Genomic DNA, 20,334 nt, shown 5'->3' with positions numbered 1-20,334 from the left:
TAATTTTCGCTAGCAAGATCTCATTTGATTATTCAATCCAGCAGGCAAGTTTAAAGAAATATAATCTGATTGATTGAGGTAATGAGGGACTTAGAATTAGCCTATAGATAACGCATTTAACTTGTCGGCGAGGCGATTGAGCCGTATTGCAATCTGTCAATAAAGTCTTAAATCAATTAATCAATCAATGCCGTTGAGAATCAGGATCTCTGCCATCGATACGTGCTGGCTTTTCACCTAAAACGGCCGCGCGCATTTAGCCTGACTCGCAAGTCTGGCTTGAGTTAACGAGACTGAATCCTCCTTTGTGAAACAGGAAAATCCCGGCTTCGAACATCGGGTTAACTGAAGCTGGATAATGGACATCTTGATCGACTTAGTTGAACCACGTACATGAAACAGGGCCCTGGACCCCTTCTTCTCGTCCCTGTTTTCATCTACCCAACTTCCTGATCTCCACGTTCTCACCCTGCACTTCTCCTCTTCGTTTCCTTCTGCATTTCCGATTAGTTTCACTATGATGTCTTGAACTGGGCAGAAACAGAACCTTTTCTGTTGGACCATGGGGATGCAGAAATTCCACTTTTACATCTTGTTGATCAGTATCCACATCGATGATCTTGGCTAGCCACCAGTGGTCATCATATTAGGGCGGGCCATACTTTTGTGCAAACATGAATTTTAAAGAAATCATAACATGAGGGGTGTCTAAAATATGTGTTTCTTGTGGGGAATTAAAATATAGGAAACATTTTCGGATATGATAACTCTAACTTACATCATTTTGTATTTCAAACTGGCAGATTTTACCATTTTTCACCCCTTTGCAGGGCCGGACTGGGGGAATTATTCAGGCCAGGAAATATAGTGCGAAATATAGCCCAAGTCAGGCAAATCTTTAAGCAGGGGGTCTGGGGGTCCCCCACCAGGAAGATTTTTGTTACAATGACTTAATTCCCTACATGCTGGTGCAGGACTTTTAAAATGTTTACCCTTTAAATGCCATTGTTTGTGATGGCATCACAAATTATTGTTAAAAAAACACACACATTTAAATATTTTCAATATATCAAATGCAAAGTGGATTTTTCTGGGGGGGATTATTACAGTCTAATAATTGTTATAATCATCATGTGTCAATGATTAGCAACAACACTGAGAATCTAGAACTGAGTATTTCATTTTTAATCTGACATTACAAGAAAAATTTAAATGGTTATGATCAGGACTGAAGTTGAATAAAAGATTTATGCGGGGAAAAAATTACAGGGGATGATGATGATGCATGGTAACATTAGCTATGTTAGCTAGCTAGCATGTTTATTTTTATCACTGACTAACCTGGTGGTCCCGTGGTGCAAGAAAACATTTGGTCAATGTTGCCACATTTAGCGGCAACATTTGGGGCGTCCCGTCTCTGCTCCATGCTTCCTCTTTTTTTCACTGTTGAAGTGTTGAAACATTTCATTTCCAGTCATTTCCATCTGACTGTTCTGTGAAATACAAGCAGTAAGCAGTATGTATTTTTCTCTCTTTCCCTCTCTGCTCGACCCTTCCTCTTTTTCCACTGTCCATCTTCAAGCGCAGGTTATGCTTGACATTTTTTGTCTTTCGCTGTCTCTCCCTGTCATTTTGCAGAAGTGCCATCTGCCATTCCATTCGCCATCTGAAGACATGGCTCAAAAGGGACTATACCTAGACACTTAGCTTAAGGCACCCTTGCATGTTGTATGAGTCTGTATGTATATAAATGTTAAATGGTATATGTGATGTGTTGTGATGTCACGTTTTGTATGATGCATGTTTTAAGCATCACATTCCCCCACCCCCCTACAAGCTTTTTTGTGTTTCATCCTTGGCAGTATATCCCGACTGTGCTCTTCTGTCACATGTTTATTTTTTATATTGTCAAATAAAGTCATTCATTCATTCATTCATTCATCTCAACTGTCAATCAGTTGTATGGCCTGGTACCGCCTCCACCAATCACATGCGGCTCCCTTTGTGTGTGTGTGACAGACAGACAGAGCTCCCGATGGCCAGTCCGGGCCTTCGGGATGCCAACATGAATCTGAAGGAAATCCTAACATGCAAGGTGTCTAAATGATGCATTTCTTAATGGGGAATTTAAATATGAGTACATTTTTGGGATAGGATAACTCTACTCTAACCTACATAATTTTGTATTGCAAAATTTCGAAGATTTTAAAAGATATGGGAAATAATTTATAATGACAAAGCCATCATTAGCACTATCCATCATCACACATCGTCACACGTGCAGAGTTCAGGAAGAAATCCTGGACATTCTGTGTTACACCCTGTATGAATGTTGGCTTTTTCTGAGGATGCTCCCTTTCTCTCATTAACTTATAGGTTAACCCAAAGTCTTTCATTTGTTGAAGAAGACGATACTTTTTTTTTTTTTTTTTTTTTTTGGTCTTTTTCCCCCTCCATTTTCCTCTGATTTTCTCCCATCCCAATGTTAGTCGTATGCCAATTCCCAGTCCCTTCCTGGTTGCTGCGCACTTACCCCCCACAGTCAGATCATCTGGGAGAGTGGAGGCTACCACGTGCTTCCTCCGACACACGTCCAGCCAATCACCGCGGGCTGGTGACGAACGCAATCTCCGCTCGGCCACCTAACCGCTGAAGACGATACTTTTTAAGAATCGTGCCTGATGAACTCAGTGCTGGTTTTTGGCGCCGTGGGCCAGGAGTTTGTTTGTTTGTCTTCAGCTCTCTTCTGAGGATGTGGTGGAATAGCAGGGCCTTTTGGATTTTCTGATTCCTTACTTTGCTTCCTGATAGCATATTCTTTGTTTCCGTGCCTGGAGAGTCCAGTGGTGATGTACAGTATTTGTAGCCTTTTTTCAGCACATTATTGTTTTTCTCAGGTTGTTTTGTTGCTTTGTTACATTTGTAATCTTCTCTTTTAAAGTTTGTATTTATCTTGAATGCCTTTTTCGTGTTTTACTTTGTTTCTGTTCCTGTCTGAGAGACTCTCTGCGCTGTCTGGCATTGTTATCTAGAACAGTGGTTCTCAACTGGTCTAGCCTCGGGACCCAACATTTTCCTTAGTCATTAAGTCGCGACCCAAAATTTTGAACCACTATGATTTATGTAAAAAAAAAAGAATTGCAGTAATACGCAATCTTTCAAAACATGAAATAAACACAAAAAGTGCAACAAAAGTGCAACTATTGCTAAAAACCCAATGAAATAAAAGAATAATAAATAATGCTTCTTAGCAGATTTCTTAGCTTAACATAACAGACCTAAATTTGGGGGAACTAATGGGATAACTGAGTTTGCAACAAAAGTGCAACTAGGGCTAAAACCCAATGAAATAAAATAATAATAAATAATATGCTTCTTAGCAGATTTCTTAGCTTAACATAACAGACCTAAGGTTGGGGGAACTAATGGGATAACTGGGGTTGCAACAAAAGTGCAACTAGGGCTAAAAACCCAATGAAATTAAATAATAATAATAAATAATTATGCTTCTTAGCAGACTTCTTAGCTTAACATAACAGACCTAAGTTTGGGGGAACTAATGGGATAACTGGGATTGCAATAAAAGTGCAACTAGGGCTAAAAACCCAATGAAATAAAATAATAATAAATAATATGCTTCTTAGCAGATTTCTTAGCTTAACATAACAGACCTACGTTTGGGGGAACTAATGGGATAACTGGGGTTGCAACAAAAGTGCAACTAAGGGCTAAAAACACAATGAAATAAAATAATAATAATAATAAATAATATATCCTTCTTAGCAGAATTCTTAGCTTAACATGCAGGGGACTAATGGGATAACTGGGGATGATGTTTGCTCCTGACAAGAGTCTCAAAGTCTGGGGTGATTGTAGACAAAGCAACTCTGAGGTCATGCTCAATGTCCAATCTGTTCCTCCGCTTTGTCTTCAGCTGGACCAGAGCTGAGAAGCCACTTTCACAAAGATAGGTAGTGAAAAAAAAAAAAAAAAAAAAATCTTTTTTTACTTTTTTTTTTACACACACATCCGCGACCCACTCAAAATGGCCCCGCGACCCACTTTTGGGTCGCGACCCACCAGTTGAGAAACACTGATCTAGAATATCCTGATCTGGGGGGGTGTCTGCCTCCAGCACCGCACCTTCACAGGACCTTTTCTATCTGCATCTTTTCTGGACCTCTCTCCAATATTTTCTCCGATACCTCTGTGCCCTGTCTCCCATCTTGTCTATTTCTATTACTTTTTTGTCTTGAACCCTCTTTTTCCACCTTTGTCTTTCCTGCTCTTGCATGACATGTTTGCTCTCTTCGTCACTGTGTAATTCTTCTCTTCTCTTTCATTGGTACTCTCTATTTCTCCTCCTTCGCTCCTCAACTGACAATTTCTGTCTAGCCATGCTTTCCTATAATACAAAAGTCATGAAAATGTATTAGAATAAGACTATAAAATCAGGTGTCTATTTACTAAACATGATTGATTGATTGACGTTAAAGCTGCAGTGCGTAGTTTCTACAACTAGATGTTGCAAACATCTTCACACTGGCTTGTGCAGACAAAATCCATGTTCAGTGGAAGCAGTGGGAGAAAATTCAAAGACATTCATTCCAATAATCCTAGGGTATATTACAACTAGTGCTGTCAATGGATTAAAATATATAATCGTGATTAATCGCATGATTGTCCATAGTTAACTCGCGATTAATCATGAATTAATCGCATTTTTTTTAACATATCTTTTTTTATCTACCTTAAACAGATATTTTTCAAGTTCCAAGTTTTAATAATCTTATCAACATGAGTCAACAAATGCTTGCTTTATGCAGCCATTTAACACAAAAGGATGACCCTCATGCATTGCAAATTTGCATCAAATTCAAAACAGAGTGATGCACAAAATAACTTAAAAGAAAATAATAATTTAAAACAATGAATAAAGTGTGCATGAAATAATAGGGGAAAGAAAACGTTAGGAACTTGTTACATTCACCCACACAAGGGCTGAGTAATCACACACCCCCCCCCTCTCTCTCTCACACTCACACTCTCCCGGCTCTCTTTCTCTCTTGCCCCTTCCTCATCTCTCTCACCCCCCTCTCTCTCTATATATATATATCTCTATAGATGACCACCAATTTCCTTCAACTCAATAGTAAGAAAACCAAACTCATAGTTGTAGCCTCCCCAGCCCTCCTCCAAAAGATCAACCACCTTGTTCTCTCCGTGGATGGCTACTCCATCTGCCCCTCCACAGAGGTAAGGAACCTGGGCGTCATACTGGACTCCACCCTCTCATTTCACCCTCACGTCAAGTCTGTCACCAGATCCGCCTTCTTCCACCTCAGAACCATCTCCCGCCTCCGCCCCTCACTCTCCGACACCTCAGCGGAAACACTCATTCACGCCTTCATCACTTCCCGCCTCGACTACTGTAACGGAGTCCTTCTTGGTGCCTCCAAGAAGGTTCTGGATCGTTTACAGTACTTCCAAAACTCTGCTGCGAGGGTCCTCACGCGCACCAAACCCTGGCAGCACATCACCCCCACCCTGCAAAAACTCCACTGGCTCCCCATCAACTATCGAATCCCCTACAAGATCCTCCTCCTCACCTACAAATCCCTGCACGGGTTGGCCCCTTCCTACCTGACCAACCTACTCCACCCCTACACTCCAGCACGAGGCCTCCGATCCTCCAACTCCGACCTCCTCACCATCCCCCGCACCAGGCGTTCCACACTGGGAGACCGAGCTTTTGCTGCAGCAGCCCCCAGACTGTGGAACTCCCTCTCCCCCCTCATCCGAGGCTCTGACACCATCAACCTCTTCAAAACCAAGCTAAAAACCCACCTGTTCACACTTGCCTTCACGCAACACGGCCCCGCTCCCAAGTAGCCCACCCCATCGGCGTATTTAGACCACTATCACTAGGGCACGTGCCCTACTGATGATCATCTGTGCCCAGTGATAAAAATTTTTTTTTTTTCTTTTTTTTTTTTTTTTTTTTTTTTTTTTTAACAAATGTTTTTTATTTTCCCTTTTTTAACATGATCAAATGATCATTTAACATGATCAAATAATTATTATAATATTTTTTACTTCGCTTTGAAATATTATAGTGAAATATTTTGCACTGCATTTATCTTGTTGAAATCCTCCAACAGGCTCTTTTTTGTAAGTTGACTGGTTTGCACACCAATAATACAGTGCAATAATAGAATAGTAGAATAGATAGTAAAATTATGCAATAGAATGGCCAGAGTAAAATAGTGCTACAGTACAATCAACAGCGGGGTGTATTAGAAGGCTATGGTGAAGAGGTACGTTTTTAGCTTATTTCTGAAAATATTAAGAGATTTAGCTTCCCTAATGTCCATAGGTAGTGTGTTCCATAACTTTGGTGCATAGTTAGCAAAGGCTACATCCCTGATTTTCTTTAGACTTTGGCTTGGAACCTTCAATAGACCAGTAGTAGATGATCACAATGTTTATACTTTGTATATAAGGAGGAGGTGGAGGACCTTGAAATTAATTCTAAATGTTACCAGAAGCCAGTGTAGGTTACTTACTTGTAACTTCAGGTTTGATCCAAGGAGTAAGTTGCCCCATATTGCTCTGTAACATTTCTCTTTTTGTTATAGGACCGACTAGTAGGATTTCAGTTTTGCCCTCATTTAATTTTAGGAAGTTGTTCGTCATCCATTTGTTTATTGCTAAGAGACAGGCGGAAATGGAGTTTATAGCTGTGTGATCATTTGGTTCAGCGGAGATGTACAATTGTGTGTCATCTGCGTAACTATGGAAACATACATTGTGCTTTTGTAACCCAGGGTTCAGATTCATAACTAGCATAGGAACATAAATAGTTCCTGTTTATCTGTGAGCTACCACTTCCTGTTTTACCATGAGGTCCCACTTCCTGTATATAGAACGTAAAACAGTCTAGAACCAGCGTATGATGTCATGATAGAAGGTTCTGGAACTTTTGTGATGTCATCCTATGATGTCATATAGAACGTTCCGGAACATCTTGGTTTCCTATAAAAACAGCTAGCTCTCAAGCAGCCAGTCCTCTTTCCGCCTCGACCTCCGAACCAGCAACATCGCCCAGACGGACCGGACTAACCAACCGACTAAAGCCGCAAGTCTCAACCAGATTATGTATGTATTATTACTGTTTATCTAGCGCGCTTTTAATTAAAACACCGGTTATTGTTATACCTCTGCCTCTGGTCTACTATTCTTTTAATTGTGCATATTACTCGTCGCATTCGAACCTAGAACTGTGCCCGTGGCAAACAGCTGTTACTGTTATTAACACAAGTGCTACACTTTCTAATGATGTCTCCTCAATGTTCAATGTTCAATGCAAGTAAAGCACTTTAAACTTTAAGTATGACTAAATGCTTTCTTGACTATATATATAGTAACTGTTCCAAAATGCATAGATTTCTATGTATTTTAGGGGTTTGGGTGGCTAGCTCTTTTTAATATAAATGTCAGATTGTCTTATTTATTTCATAGATTTCTATGCATTTCAGGAGTTTGGGGGGCTGGCTCCCCAAAATAATTAAATAACATAACCCTAACCTAACCCTAAAACCGAAATAAAGTTAAAAAAAAATAGTTACAAAATCCACCCATTTTCGCCCACAAACCGGCCAAAACCGGCCAAATTTTTTTGGTGCCCTTCTGTGCCCTACTGAAGTGCTGGGTCTAGATACGCCCCTGGCCCACCCCTGACTCTTTTTAAGCCACAGATTCCGTTGTTTTGTTTTGTTTTGTTGTTTGTTTGTTTGTTCATTTTAACCACTTCATCCAATTGGACAGAACTTGCCTCCTTTTTTTATTTATTTTTATCTCTTATCTTATTTGTTTTTTCTTGTTGTTACTATACACAGATCTTTTATGTATTTTATTATATATATTTTTTTTCAATTTTATTACTTACTTTTATTTTTTTCCATCCTTTCCTTGTACAGTGTCCTTGAGTCTGAGAAAGGCGCTTCTCTCTTAAAATTCAATCTATTATTATTATTATTATTATTATTATTATTATTATTATTATTATTATTATTATTATTATTATTATTATTATTATTATTATTATTATTATTATTATTATTATTATTATTATATATCTCACACACACACACACACACTTCAGAAACAAACATAGTATCAATGAGAGCATCAATAATACACCTGAGTGAAGTCTAGTAATACAAAAATAATAATAATCTTAAAAGTTAATCGTGAGTTAAAAAAAATAGTGGCGTTAATAGAATCGGGCGATAACGCGTTAATACCGTGTTAACTTTGACAGCCTTAATTACAACTGATAAGATTGTGACAACTGACTAGCAAAGAATTATCCTGTTGATCACTCCATACCATAATGTATTACACTATGGATGGAAAGTCAGAGAAAGGATGATGCAGCAATCTAGACACGCATGGACCAGTCCTATATTAAGAATTATTATAAAGATATTAAGATGAAATCAAATCAAATAAAATTTATTTGTAAGGCCCGACAACACATGTTAATGTCCCCATGGGCCGTACACGTCTTCTTTAAACAAGTCAAGAAGAAACATAACAATAAGTCAAGAACAGAACAAGAACACCATAAGGTCCAACAAATTTAAAAGAAATGCAAATAAATGAAAGAATGCAAGCACTCCCAGACATACCCCACGCGAAGGTAAGGAACAACTCACTAAAACCTAACAAATATCCACAGTTTACCACCGTGCCCCTCTGCTCTGATGATCTAAGTAAACAGTATAATAACAAGAATAACTGTTTTCTTCTGTCTTGTATCTCTTCTGGGATATGAAAGGGCAACATGGAACTCCTTCCCCGCTCTATAAGAGGCAAGAGTGTAGATGTTTGGTAGTGAAAACTACACACTGCACCATATTTTACATCAATCAATCAATCAACGTAGACAAGTGATATATTTATATTTATTTATTAACACATGTGCTGGGAAAGTAAGACAATTATTCAATAAGCAGACCACAGCCTGCCCATGCTCTGATGCATGCTATTATATGCACACTTCTGTGCAGATAAAACTCTGAAATAACATTTAAATCCTTTACCATGTTCAAAAATAGTATAATAATAGCATATTATGAGGTTCAAGTTCAAGTTTCTTTAATAGTTGTCATACAGAAGTACAGAATAATTTTATACAAAATGCTTCTTACTGTTGCGCTCCAGAGACTGTGCAAGACAAGATAAGTATGAAATAAAATAACATAGTAAAATTAGAAGTAAAAAAAATGAGGTCACAGTGTTCAGTTTAGACATATGTACAATGTTCGATGCAGAATAGACGTAGTTACCATACAATATACAATACTGTGCAGTGTACTAATATACAATACTATATAGTGCAAGGCAGAAATGGAGAAATGGGACAAGGTGCAATTTAGGTACAATTCACAGTAGGTGTACGAGTTGTAGTGCAAATCCTTTGTCAATAAATATAAAGTGTAAGTGTGTTTGTGTGATCTAAAGTGTGGAGAGTGGGTGCTGCAGTGTGTTGTTTGTTTGAGTGAGTGTGTGCGTGTGGGTGTGTGTGCTGTGTGCATTTGATGGTTGTTGCATAGTGATTATTGTTCATTGTTCATTGTTCATTGTTCATTGTTCATTGTAGGTTATTGATGGATTTGTCAACTCCATCAGTTTACACGTCAACTCCGTCAGACACACAATCTGATGGAGTTGACGTCTGACGGAGTTGACAAAAGGGCACACATTTTCCCTCCAAGCCTGTATTGTGCACTGCAGCTAGCTAGTTTTTTTTGGCAGTTGCTAGCTGTCTTAATAATCTCACTGAAACACTTGAATTCAATCCACTATTGTTTTTTTAAAAGTATAATAACGGAGAGACGGTGTTGACATGTTCCAGCTGTGACCATCGGAATATTGACATTGTTTGTCTAAAATATCAAAAAGTGTAAAACTTACCAGACCATGTGTGGTAGTGTTGCATTCACCACATTCAGGGGAAGGAAAAGGGGTCCTCAGGGATAGAGCTAGCCATGCTATTGCCTGATTTAATTAGGTTTATGAAAAGGTCTGACAGAGTTGACATAAACTGAGGACACAACTTTGATAGGTAGATTTCTATGGGCAATATTATTTGAGTTTCATGGCATGCATTGTTTTATACATGTATAACCCTTATCTTTGATTTGATATGTATGTTTTCACAAGTGGAGAGGTCTTTCAAGCTTTTTTGGGCTGGTCAATAATGTAACCCCTTGCTGAGGACAAGATAATTAACATGGGAGCTTCTAACCACAGATTATACATTTAAACAAATATCCCCCAAAAAACAAATATATGTGCTAAAACATAACATCAGTATACACAATACCTTTAGATGTAACTTTGTGAGTATATCACTCATTATGAATTTCTTTATTTTTTATATAAATTAGACTTTTCTATGTAGGACATGTTTTGTCCCAACTCTCAAGAATCAGTGATATATGAAAAAAATTTGCAATTCTTTGAAATATTTTGTAATGAGCCTACAATAATTTATATACAGTATAGTGCTATTTTAACTAATTTTTATTTATATAAAATTAATTATAAAGTATTTATGGTATTATGTATTCGCAGATACAAAATAAATGATGTGAGGCCTTCAGGGAGCCCCAGGGGTCAGTATTGGGTCCCCTCCTATTCACCATCTATTTCCTTCCCCTGGGCACAATCCTCCATCACCATGGGGTTCATTTCCACTGCTATGCAGACGACACACAGGTCTACATCTCCTCCAAACCCACCACCTGCCTCCCCCCCCCCCCTCCCTCACCAGCTGCCTTGAGGACATCAGGAGCTGGATGAGCAGAAACTTCTTGAAGTTAAATGGCAGCAAATCTGATGCCCTGCTCATCGGCTCCAAATCCACCCTCACCAAATTACAAAACACCCCAGTTCTGAACATCACCATTGACGGCTTCCCTGTACCATTCTCCCCCCAAGTTAAAAGCCTCATTGTCATTCTGGACGGCTCCCTCTCCTTTGCACCACACATAAAAAGCATCACCCGGTCTGCTTTCTTTCACCTCCGTAATATCTCCAGACTCCGCCCATCCCTGTCCCAATCAAACACTGAAACCCTGGTCCAATCATTCGTCACATCCCGGATCGATTATTGCAACTCCCCATAGCCTGACTAACTGTAACCTGACTAATGTCTGAATAACGTTGCTGACCAAACGCTGACTACACGTTGACAACAGACTAAATGCTATCAACTACTGGCAGTTGCTAACTGCAACCTGACTATCAACAAACTGTTATCCACGTCGACTTGGCTGAACATTACCAAATGCCATATCGACCTCTATACTGACATTATCCACTAGCGCTTGAATGCAAGCTAACTACCAGCTACAAGCTAACTGCTTGCTTAATTAACGTAAGGTTATGTATATAACCAAGTTCTATGAATTATGGTGACGCTCAGCATCAGTTGCATATATCTCGCATATATCTCGCTTCAGTGGATATACACTGAATACATTTCAAACTGTACCTTTACATACCAACATCCGTCTGACCACACCCCCATCTGCTGCCTACATACGCAGGGGTGGGGCCACACACTCATCTCCTTCCCAACAAATTTCACCACAATGAAAGATCAAGGGTCGCAGTGGCGCCTCGATGCTGAGCGTCACCATAATTCATAGAACTTGGTTATATACATAACCTTCTATTTCATTATGGCTCCGCTCAGCATCAGTTGCATAACAGGAGCTGAGCGGGAGCCAGAAGCTCAACAAATGTACCCCACTGAGGCCCCCCACAACCATCAGAACCGGGGAGGACCGAGCCCCCCCGACCCTCCCTAATGGAGGGATACCCTCCCTATTGGAGGACGGGAGGGAGACGGATCCGACCGTGCGAAGAGGAACTCGAGCAACTCAACGCACAGAGTGAGCAGACCGTGGCTTGACCCCACGACTACGCACACGCACAACCCGCATGCCACCAGGGAACGAACGGAAGGAACAAACCTCGTTACTGCCCCCAAAATCACGGGGTCAAGAGCAAACTCAACCCCGTGGCAAGGCCGTAGCAGCGGAGCGCAAAGGAAGACCCAGACCCACTCAAGGGACTGGATCCCCCAGAAAAAGGGGGCCCGAAGAGGTCAATGATGCCAGGCATCAAGACCCCACCAGGTGGTCACTAAGTGACACCGCCCCCCACATCGCCAGCGTATTCGGACAGGGCCCCTCCAAGAGCGGGCCCTTTCCCCCCACTAGTACGCCGCCTGGCACACTGACCCTGCAACACAGGCAGTCAGCATGGCTGAAACTTGAAGCACTCAAGGCTAACCATAACGGAAGCAGGCAGCGCACCGGGGAAACCAGGCAGCAGGCTTTAGACCCGAGCCTGGAGCACTGCGGGCGAGAAGGGGTCAACTGAAAACAGCACCCCGGCGGAAGGGGCGTATGCTGGCATTGTTGTGCACCATGACAAAGCCTCCACCAAAAAACCACGACCCAGAGGGGCCGAGGCAGAGAAGGCTGACACGATTGGCAGACGTCATGAACGTGCAGGGGCACACTCAACCGGGTAACCCGGGAGTTGACTCTGCTCCAACACACCAGGGAATCAACCACCCTCTTGGTACCACATGCGGTGGTTGTTCCTATAACCCCTCAAGAAAAAACTCCAAAACACACCTGCGGGTATACACTGGCTATACCGCAGTACAAGTGTTTCAGTTTTCAAAAAAGGGTTATTCCAGGCCTACGGGTCGACGAAACATTACTTCGGACCGGGCCCGGCGGCTCAGGAAGCACACAGGGTTACCAGAGGAGGTCTAAAAGACCACCCCAACAGCCCCCTCTTCGCCACGCGTGAGAGAGGAGCGAAAAGAATGGAGAACCAGCCCTAAGCTTACTGCACTTGGTATTCCCAGGCGGTCTCCCAACCAAGTACTAACCAGGACCGAACCTGCTTAGCTTCCGAGATCGGACGAAATCAGGCGCGTTCAGGTTGGTATGGCCGTAAGCCATTACGATAGTGCAGAGTACAACATGTACCCAACAAAGGGTCTCCATAACACCTAACCCTGTGATACCCGGGCCGACCCGGTATTTTCCCCCCGAAAAAAGCACAAGTCCCTCAGGGTACCAGAACAGCAGATCTGCGTCCCCGGCGGACAACGGGTTAACTGACCTGGACCCAGTCCCGTGCCCTAACCACGCCGACATGCCCACTCCAGGAGAGGGGGTGGGTATGCGTGTTGATCTAAAACATGAAAAGAGGGCGCCACCCAGACGGTCCCATTTGTACCGCACTCAGTGGCCCACCCCAAGGGCGTGAGACCCCTCTACTTATGCATACACGTATGAATGTGTATGTGTAACCCAGGGTTCAGATTCATAATTATCAAAGGAACATAAATAGTTCCTGTTTATCTGTGAGCTACCACTTCCTGTTTTACCATGAGGTCCCAGTTCCTGTATATAGAATGTAAACCAGCGTATGATGTCATGATAGAATCATAGCAACGTTCAACAGTGTAGCATTAAGCTAACAGCCGCTCTCGACTGATAGCAACAAGCTAACGTTTTCCTAGCCTAGTGACACAACGGGCTAGCGCCGCAGCTAACAGCTGACTGGCTAACAGGTAGGCCACAACTAGCACGCAAGCTAAGCAGCTATCACCTGAACTGTACACAACGACATAACAAGCCACACTTCAGACAGGCCGCCGTCTGAAACCCTCCTCATCTTTAAGAGAGAAGAAAAAAAGAAATGTCAAACACAGTTTTCAACAGTGATTTTACCAGACATACGGCGGAGCCGGCACAAATCCCATCTGGGCTGCAGCCGACTTGAACATGGATCTTCCGATAACGAAAATCCATGCCCACATTTCCTCGTTTAGGGTGTACTTCCACTCAAGTGAAAGATGGGGCCTGCACGGGACAGAGAAGCATCCGCTTGTTCAGAGAATCCCGGGTTTAACCAGGCCTCTGTCGCGGCCCACTAGTTGACCATCATGGGCTTCAGACCAAGATCCTCCGTCCGCCGCTTAAGAAGCCGAGCAGAGGACCCCAATCTGGGGCCGGCGTTTGTAAAATTGTCAGCTAACCCCCACAGCATCAACAGACAACCAGAGCTCGCAAGCAAAACAGTACTTACCCCACCCTGGAAGCCACCGCTTCCTCACAACAGTCGGTGCTTCCCACAGTCCAGCTGCATGGCTGGAGGGCCAAACCCATCCAGCCGCAGCAAAGGAGGACTGCAGTTGGGGAGCATGTCAGCGGCGCAAGCCCCTAATACGAAAAGCCGGTGGAGGTCACACAGAATGATCATCATCTTCCAGACACTCCAGTGACGAAGACAATATCGCCGTATTTTCTCGAAAATAGTGAGAGAGAAAATAAAGATATAATGTCAACGTATCTCCTTGTTCTTCTGTTTTCCTTTCTTCAGACTAAATATTTTCTCCACGTCAAGTGGGTATATAACAGGCACTTCCTTGTGGATGAAATTTGAGAAGGAGATGAGTGTGTGGCCCCACCCCTGCTTATGTAGGCAGCAGATGGTGTGGTCAGACGGATGTTGGTATGTAAAGGTACATTTTGAAATGTATTCAGTGTATATCCACTGAAGCGAGATATATGCGAGATATATGCAACTGATGCTGAGCGGAGCCATAATGAAATAGAACCACCTGGTGATTATTGCAACCAAGTAATAACGGGATGTTTGGACATTGGAGTCCTAATAAATGAACATTCTTACAAAGTCCGAATTGTTTCTATGGTTTAATTATAAGTCATTCGCCCACACCCTTCCAATGGGGACATTTACATGTAGTTGACTCATTGACTGAGACCGCTAGATAATTGGACAGTGACCTTGGGTGTCGTGAAAGGCGCCACCAAATTAAATGTATTATTATTATTATTATTATAGTTGCATAGCTACTTTGAAATATTAACTCCACTTGTGAGCATGAATTATTATTCGTAGTCTTATTATTACATTAGTAATACATTTCCTTTCCTAACAAGTTCTCTCAAATATTTTTATGACAGCTGATTTGTTTCACTGGTGAGATGACAGCCCAGACATCAAAGGTAGTCCTGTCTCTGGACTCTGAGGCAGTGCGCTCACTAAAATATGGCATCACCCTCAAGAGGAACCCAGAGAGCGGTAAAGATTACATCCTATACAAGGACGAGAACGGTCTCAAGGCTTGCAAGAACGAGTGCAAACACCAAAGAGGAATGTTCATCAAAGATATTGAAGACCTGGATGGAAGGTAAAAACGTTATTAAGAATACAACAATGATAATAATAAAAAGCTAAATAAATATTGCTGTACCAAAGGGTAGCTCTAATACACACTGCTGACTGCTTGTATTTCACAGAACAGTCAAATGTACCAAGCACAACTGGAAATTAAATGTTTCAACAATGCAGTACATCAACCCACCCGACAGTTTCAAGCAGGACGAGCTTGGTATGTCCAGTGTCCTCTTTTCGTTATATGTTATAATTGCTATGAATCCAGTAATTCGTTTTACTGATTGATTGATTGATTGAACATTTTATGAACAGATTGCAGAATGGGTACAATACAGTACAGCTCAATACACACAATTGTTAAGGGGATGCAGACCAGAGAAAGACTTTCGTCTTGTTTACATCAGGATCCCCCAGTTTCAATTCATCATAACATAACATACATGACATAGCCTACAGATAGACAGTACTGTTACATCTAGACATTTAGGACATACCAGATCTACAAATATACAGTACTGTTTATGAGTACAAAAATAGTCTAAAAAGAGAGTATATACATTACATATACATACTGCCGCAGGTTTGGCAGAAGATCATGGTCAAAGAGACAATGGAGGCAAACTGGCAGCATGACATTTACACGAGAATGTAGCGGGCCCTATACATTACTATACTGTAATGTATACTGTTACTGGGTACTAGGTGATGATTATCAAATTGTGGGGTGCAAGCAAATGAGAGAGAGAGAGCCCACATGCATGCATGCGCAAGATACATTTACCGCTACTTTTCATAATGCTATACAGTGACATGCCATAATATAAAATTAAACAGTAAATTATGACGTTATATTGTATTACCTCACCCAGAATAACCCAACCCCCTCCAATGTACAGTTAACCACCCCACCTACCCAACCCCCACCTACACCCACCTACCCAACCTCCTCCAATGTACAGTTTCTTCGCCAAATGTATACTCTCTTTTTTAGACTCTTTTCGTATCACAAACAGTACTGTATTTGTAAATCTGGTATGTCATAAATGTCTAGATGTAGCAGTACTGTCTATCTGTATGTCATGTATGTCATATATGTTAAGATTAATTGAAAATGGGGGACCCTGATGTAAACAAGACGAAAGTTTTGCTCTGGTCTGCATCCCCTTAACAATTGTGTGTATTGAGCTGTACTGTATATTGTACCCATTCTGCAATCTGTTAATAACATTTTCAATCAATCAATCAAAGGAAGCCAATGGAAATATAATGTAAATTAGCGCATCAGGTGGAAGCTATAGCCACTGTGCCAAACTCACCACGACACAGTTCAATTGGACCATAGAGATTTACATGACTTGGTTTATGTCAGAAGGTTTCTTCTACAAAGTGAAAGACTTCAATTAGTGAACATCTTTCTGTGTTGGTGAAGCGTCTCTATCGTGCATCATTTATCCACATTGGCACAGTGTGCCCATTTGCTTTGTCAATCCAGGGTGCATTTGCTTTTTCAATCTGATGACACATAGCTGAGGCCACCTATGACCTTAATATAAAATATTATAGAAATAATAATAGGGAGGTATTTTATCCTTTTCAAAATGATATTGACCTGTAAAGTCTAAATGGGCCTTGGTTTGGTCTTGCACACACAGACATCGAAACACTGGATGGAGGTGACCTCCAAATAAGTGAGCTGAGCCCTCTGGACCCCTGGGAAACAGACCCTCGAGAGCCTCTTGACCTACGGGAAGGAGAAGTGATGGTAAGTAACTGCTGAGATGAACGAAAGTGTGTGCATCCTATGACGTACGAATGTCATATCACTCCGCCTTTTGTATGAGTAGGAAGAGTGGGAAGGTGTCCCCAAAAACATTAAATCCATTAAATCAATTTGACAAAGGGTGTGGCTCCGGAGGCTCAGGAGGTAGAGTGGTCATCTGGTAGTCGGAAGGTTCCAGTGGGTGGGTGAGTTAATGGGTGAATGTGAGCATGGGAGGGGGGGGGGGGTACAGCCAGGTATGGGCATGGGCATGGTAATAGTAGAAAGCATAATACAGGCAACACAATTATAGTACAGTAGAAAAGAAAATAGGCAGTGTAAACAATATAATTAAATATGAATGTACACATATGAGCAAGTAGGCAGTTTAATCAAGGTGCAGATGAGGATCTTCCATTAGTGAACATGACATTTATTACCTATGTTTATTATATGGCGGGCGATATGGATTTTTTTTTTATCACAATAAAAATCACTCGATACCGATAATTATCTCGATATACATGAAATAATTATTTCTGTCAAGTTTATAGGCTATTTTTGCTGCTGAATGAAAGCTGAAGAAACCAGAAGGTTAGTTGTGGTTCAGAATATTCTTTATTGTCAGAACATGATAAACTAGGCCTATACTTGCCAAACCACAAATCTGAGGTAGAACATAAGCTAACTGTATAACAATAAAACTTTTATAACTGGCATTAACAATGAAAATAAATTATTCTGGTATTAATAATGAACAATTAATTAAATAAATTAAATCTCAAGTCTGATTAGCACCAGTGATGCCACAGATTACTTGTAAAAGTAATCCGATTACTGATTACTGATTACTCCTTTAAAAAGTAATCCAAGTTACTTTACTGATTACTTGATTATCAGAGTAACTTAGTTACTTTGAAAGTAACTAGGTTACGAAGTCGTCGTCGTTCCCCCAACAGTTTTTTTAAAACGCTTTATTGAAAGTGCATAAATTGTTTTTAACTTGTTTCTCTGCACATAACGTAAATTGTTAAACTAGTGCTTCAGCTTCTGTACCATCAAGTATGGTAAAGCAACAGTCTATGATGCTCACAGCATTAGAGCAGCCAGCCAGTGGTTTTACAAAACCAGTGTATCCATTCACATCTAACAAATGCAGGCTGAACTATTCAATTATATCAACTGTAACTATTAAATTGTTTTTATAAATGTCTCTCTATAAACATACAATCAGTCTCTCTTTAACATGTAAATTAACTGTAAATCTGGCAAATAAGAGCTTTTGCTCTGCCACCATCAAATATACATTAATCAATACTAGGGAAAGAAACAATCTCTCTCTTTTGCTGTTTGGCTGGCCTCCGAGTCCTCCTGTACCTAGTCGAAGCGTCGTAGTGTTGTGATTCCAGATGCTTTCAATGCAATTGGATGTGCTGTTTTTAGCGGTAGACAGTATTTACGTTTAGGTCGCTTTCACATATAGTTTTGGTGGACTCGGTGCGGTTCTGGGGGTGAAGTTGAAACATCTGAACAATGTCACGCGGTCGAAAAGGGCGCTTGTCTATTGGACAGTGGAAATGTGTGTGTGGCTGCTGCGATCCCGTGTGTGCGCGCGCGCGTGTGTGTGTGTCTGTGTGTGTACTGCGGAGCCCTTCAGATCAGCGGAGCCGAGTTTTGACATGGCATTGATCCATTGTTCTATTGAAGCATATTACCACCATCCTCTCGCTAAACAACTTGTAGACCACAGTGTTTTTATGAGTGCCCACAAGTAGCTGTTTTAATAATATAATAAGCCGCGCGCCTCGGTAATAATAATAAGCTGCGTTTTTTCTTCCTGTAAGCGTTTTGGGGTGGAATTCTCAGACGAATGCAACGGAGCCCTGCTGTCACACGATTGGCGCATATGTCACATGACGTGCTGTGAAGACCCGCCCTACTCTGCCTCTGATTCGCAGACTGTGGATGGGGAATGTGATTGGGCCAAAGCAGAGTCACTCACAGACAGAGAGTCCAGTCACGCCGCGGGCCACATTCTTGTGTAACCCTTTCACTGCCACACCACGTCACTCCCAAATAAGAAAAACAGCTCAAAAATGTATTTTTGACTGTCGAAAACGAAATAAAATACTGCATTCCGCCTGCATTATGAATTTATGATGAGATAGTAACGAAATAGTAATGCACAGCCACTTGGACAAGTAACTGCAATCAGATTACTGGCTTTTAAAGATTAACGCGTTAGATTACTATTTTCGGGGAAAAGTAATCAGATTACAATAACGCGTTACTTAGTAACGCGTTACCGGCATCACTGATTAGCACACATAGCCTACTGTGTACAGACGGTTTCAAACTGTATTTTAAATGATAAAGCAAACAAAATAAATGGACAAGAGAAAAATAAATCTCAATTTGGTCAGTGTAACTGAGGGGTACAATTCCCTGACTGTATTGATAAGTATGGTATCATTAAACCACTACCGCTTTATGTACTTTAACTACTGGCCATACAGTACACAATATATGAATATGATGAACACTTCCCACAATGAAATCGGTTCCAGTCAAAGGTATTAATCAAGTATTTAATGGAGCAAAAGGTACATATGATACTTATATTACATTTGATTGCACTTGTAAGGCAAATGAGTATTCGTAGGCAAATCAACACTGAATGTCCATTCTCTGGTTACGCAGGAGGCAAGTATACAACCTGGCTCTTAGGGAATTATATCTATGGTACACTTAATGATATAGCGGGATATACTGGAAGGGGTCCTCCCGGTTGTAAGCCGGCAGGGGGGGTAGGAGAGCTGTCGGTAGTAGAACGTCTGGTCAACGATATCTAGGGAGACTTCGAGTACAGAAGACAGTGCGATAGACTCTTGATCCGCAGACGAATACAGCTTGGTTCTCTTGTAGGCTGTAGCTCCACAGTGAAGAAAGCTAGGCTAAAGGGATATTCTGTGTATATGTACAAGGAATATACAAGGGATATCAAACGATATACAAATACTATTCAATATATATCAACAAATAAATATATATACTCGGTTTAATCTGATCCTTCGTAACAGCCGCCCCCTAATTAGTCCCACCTAATTAGCTAAGCAGAGACAGATTAACCGCACTGTCCACTACTCAATGTCTGCTGTGAGGGTCAGTCAATTCACAAAGTCATGGGGTCATGGTCGTCATCGATGGTATCGGGGAGCCTTGGCAGTTCTATTAGCCTCGCCACGGGTCGGGTGTAGGTCCGCCCT

At 41.3% G+C, this 20,334-nt stretch overlaps 1 protein-coding gene across 1 annotated transcript in view; it reads left to right on the top strand.

Annotated features, from left to right (window-relative positions):
- The window catches only part of cmah (cytidine monophospho-N-acetylneuraminic acid hydroxylase), a 127,754-nt gene that overhangs the window by 5,234 nt on the left and 102,186 nt on the right, over positions 1–20,334 (top strand). Inside the window, exons 2-5 of the mRNA XM_084330608.1 lie at positions 10,645–10,685; positions 15,096–15,322; positions 15,432–15,523; positions 16,962–17,071. Of these exons, the coding sequence (XP_084186734.1) occupies positions 15,117–15,322; positions 15,432–15,523; positions 16,962–17,071 (408 nt within the window). The 5' untranslated portion in view covers positions 10,645–10,685; positions 15,096–15,116. The remainder of the gene's footprint in view (positions 1–10,644; positions 10,686–15,095; positions 15,323–15,431; positions 15,524–16,961; positions 17,072–20,334) is intronic.

This window comes from Notolepis coatsorum (genome assembly GCF_963971535.1).
Source record: "Notolepis coatsorum genome assembly, chromosome: 15".
In the NCBI taxonomy this organism is placed as follows: Eukaryota; Metazoa; Chordata; class Actinopteri; order Aulopiformes; family Paralepididae; genus Notolepis; species Notolepis coatsorum.
The sequence above is the reverse complement of the archived record's forward strand: the minus strand, read 5'-3'. Positions and strand labels throughout refer to the sequence as shown.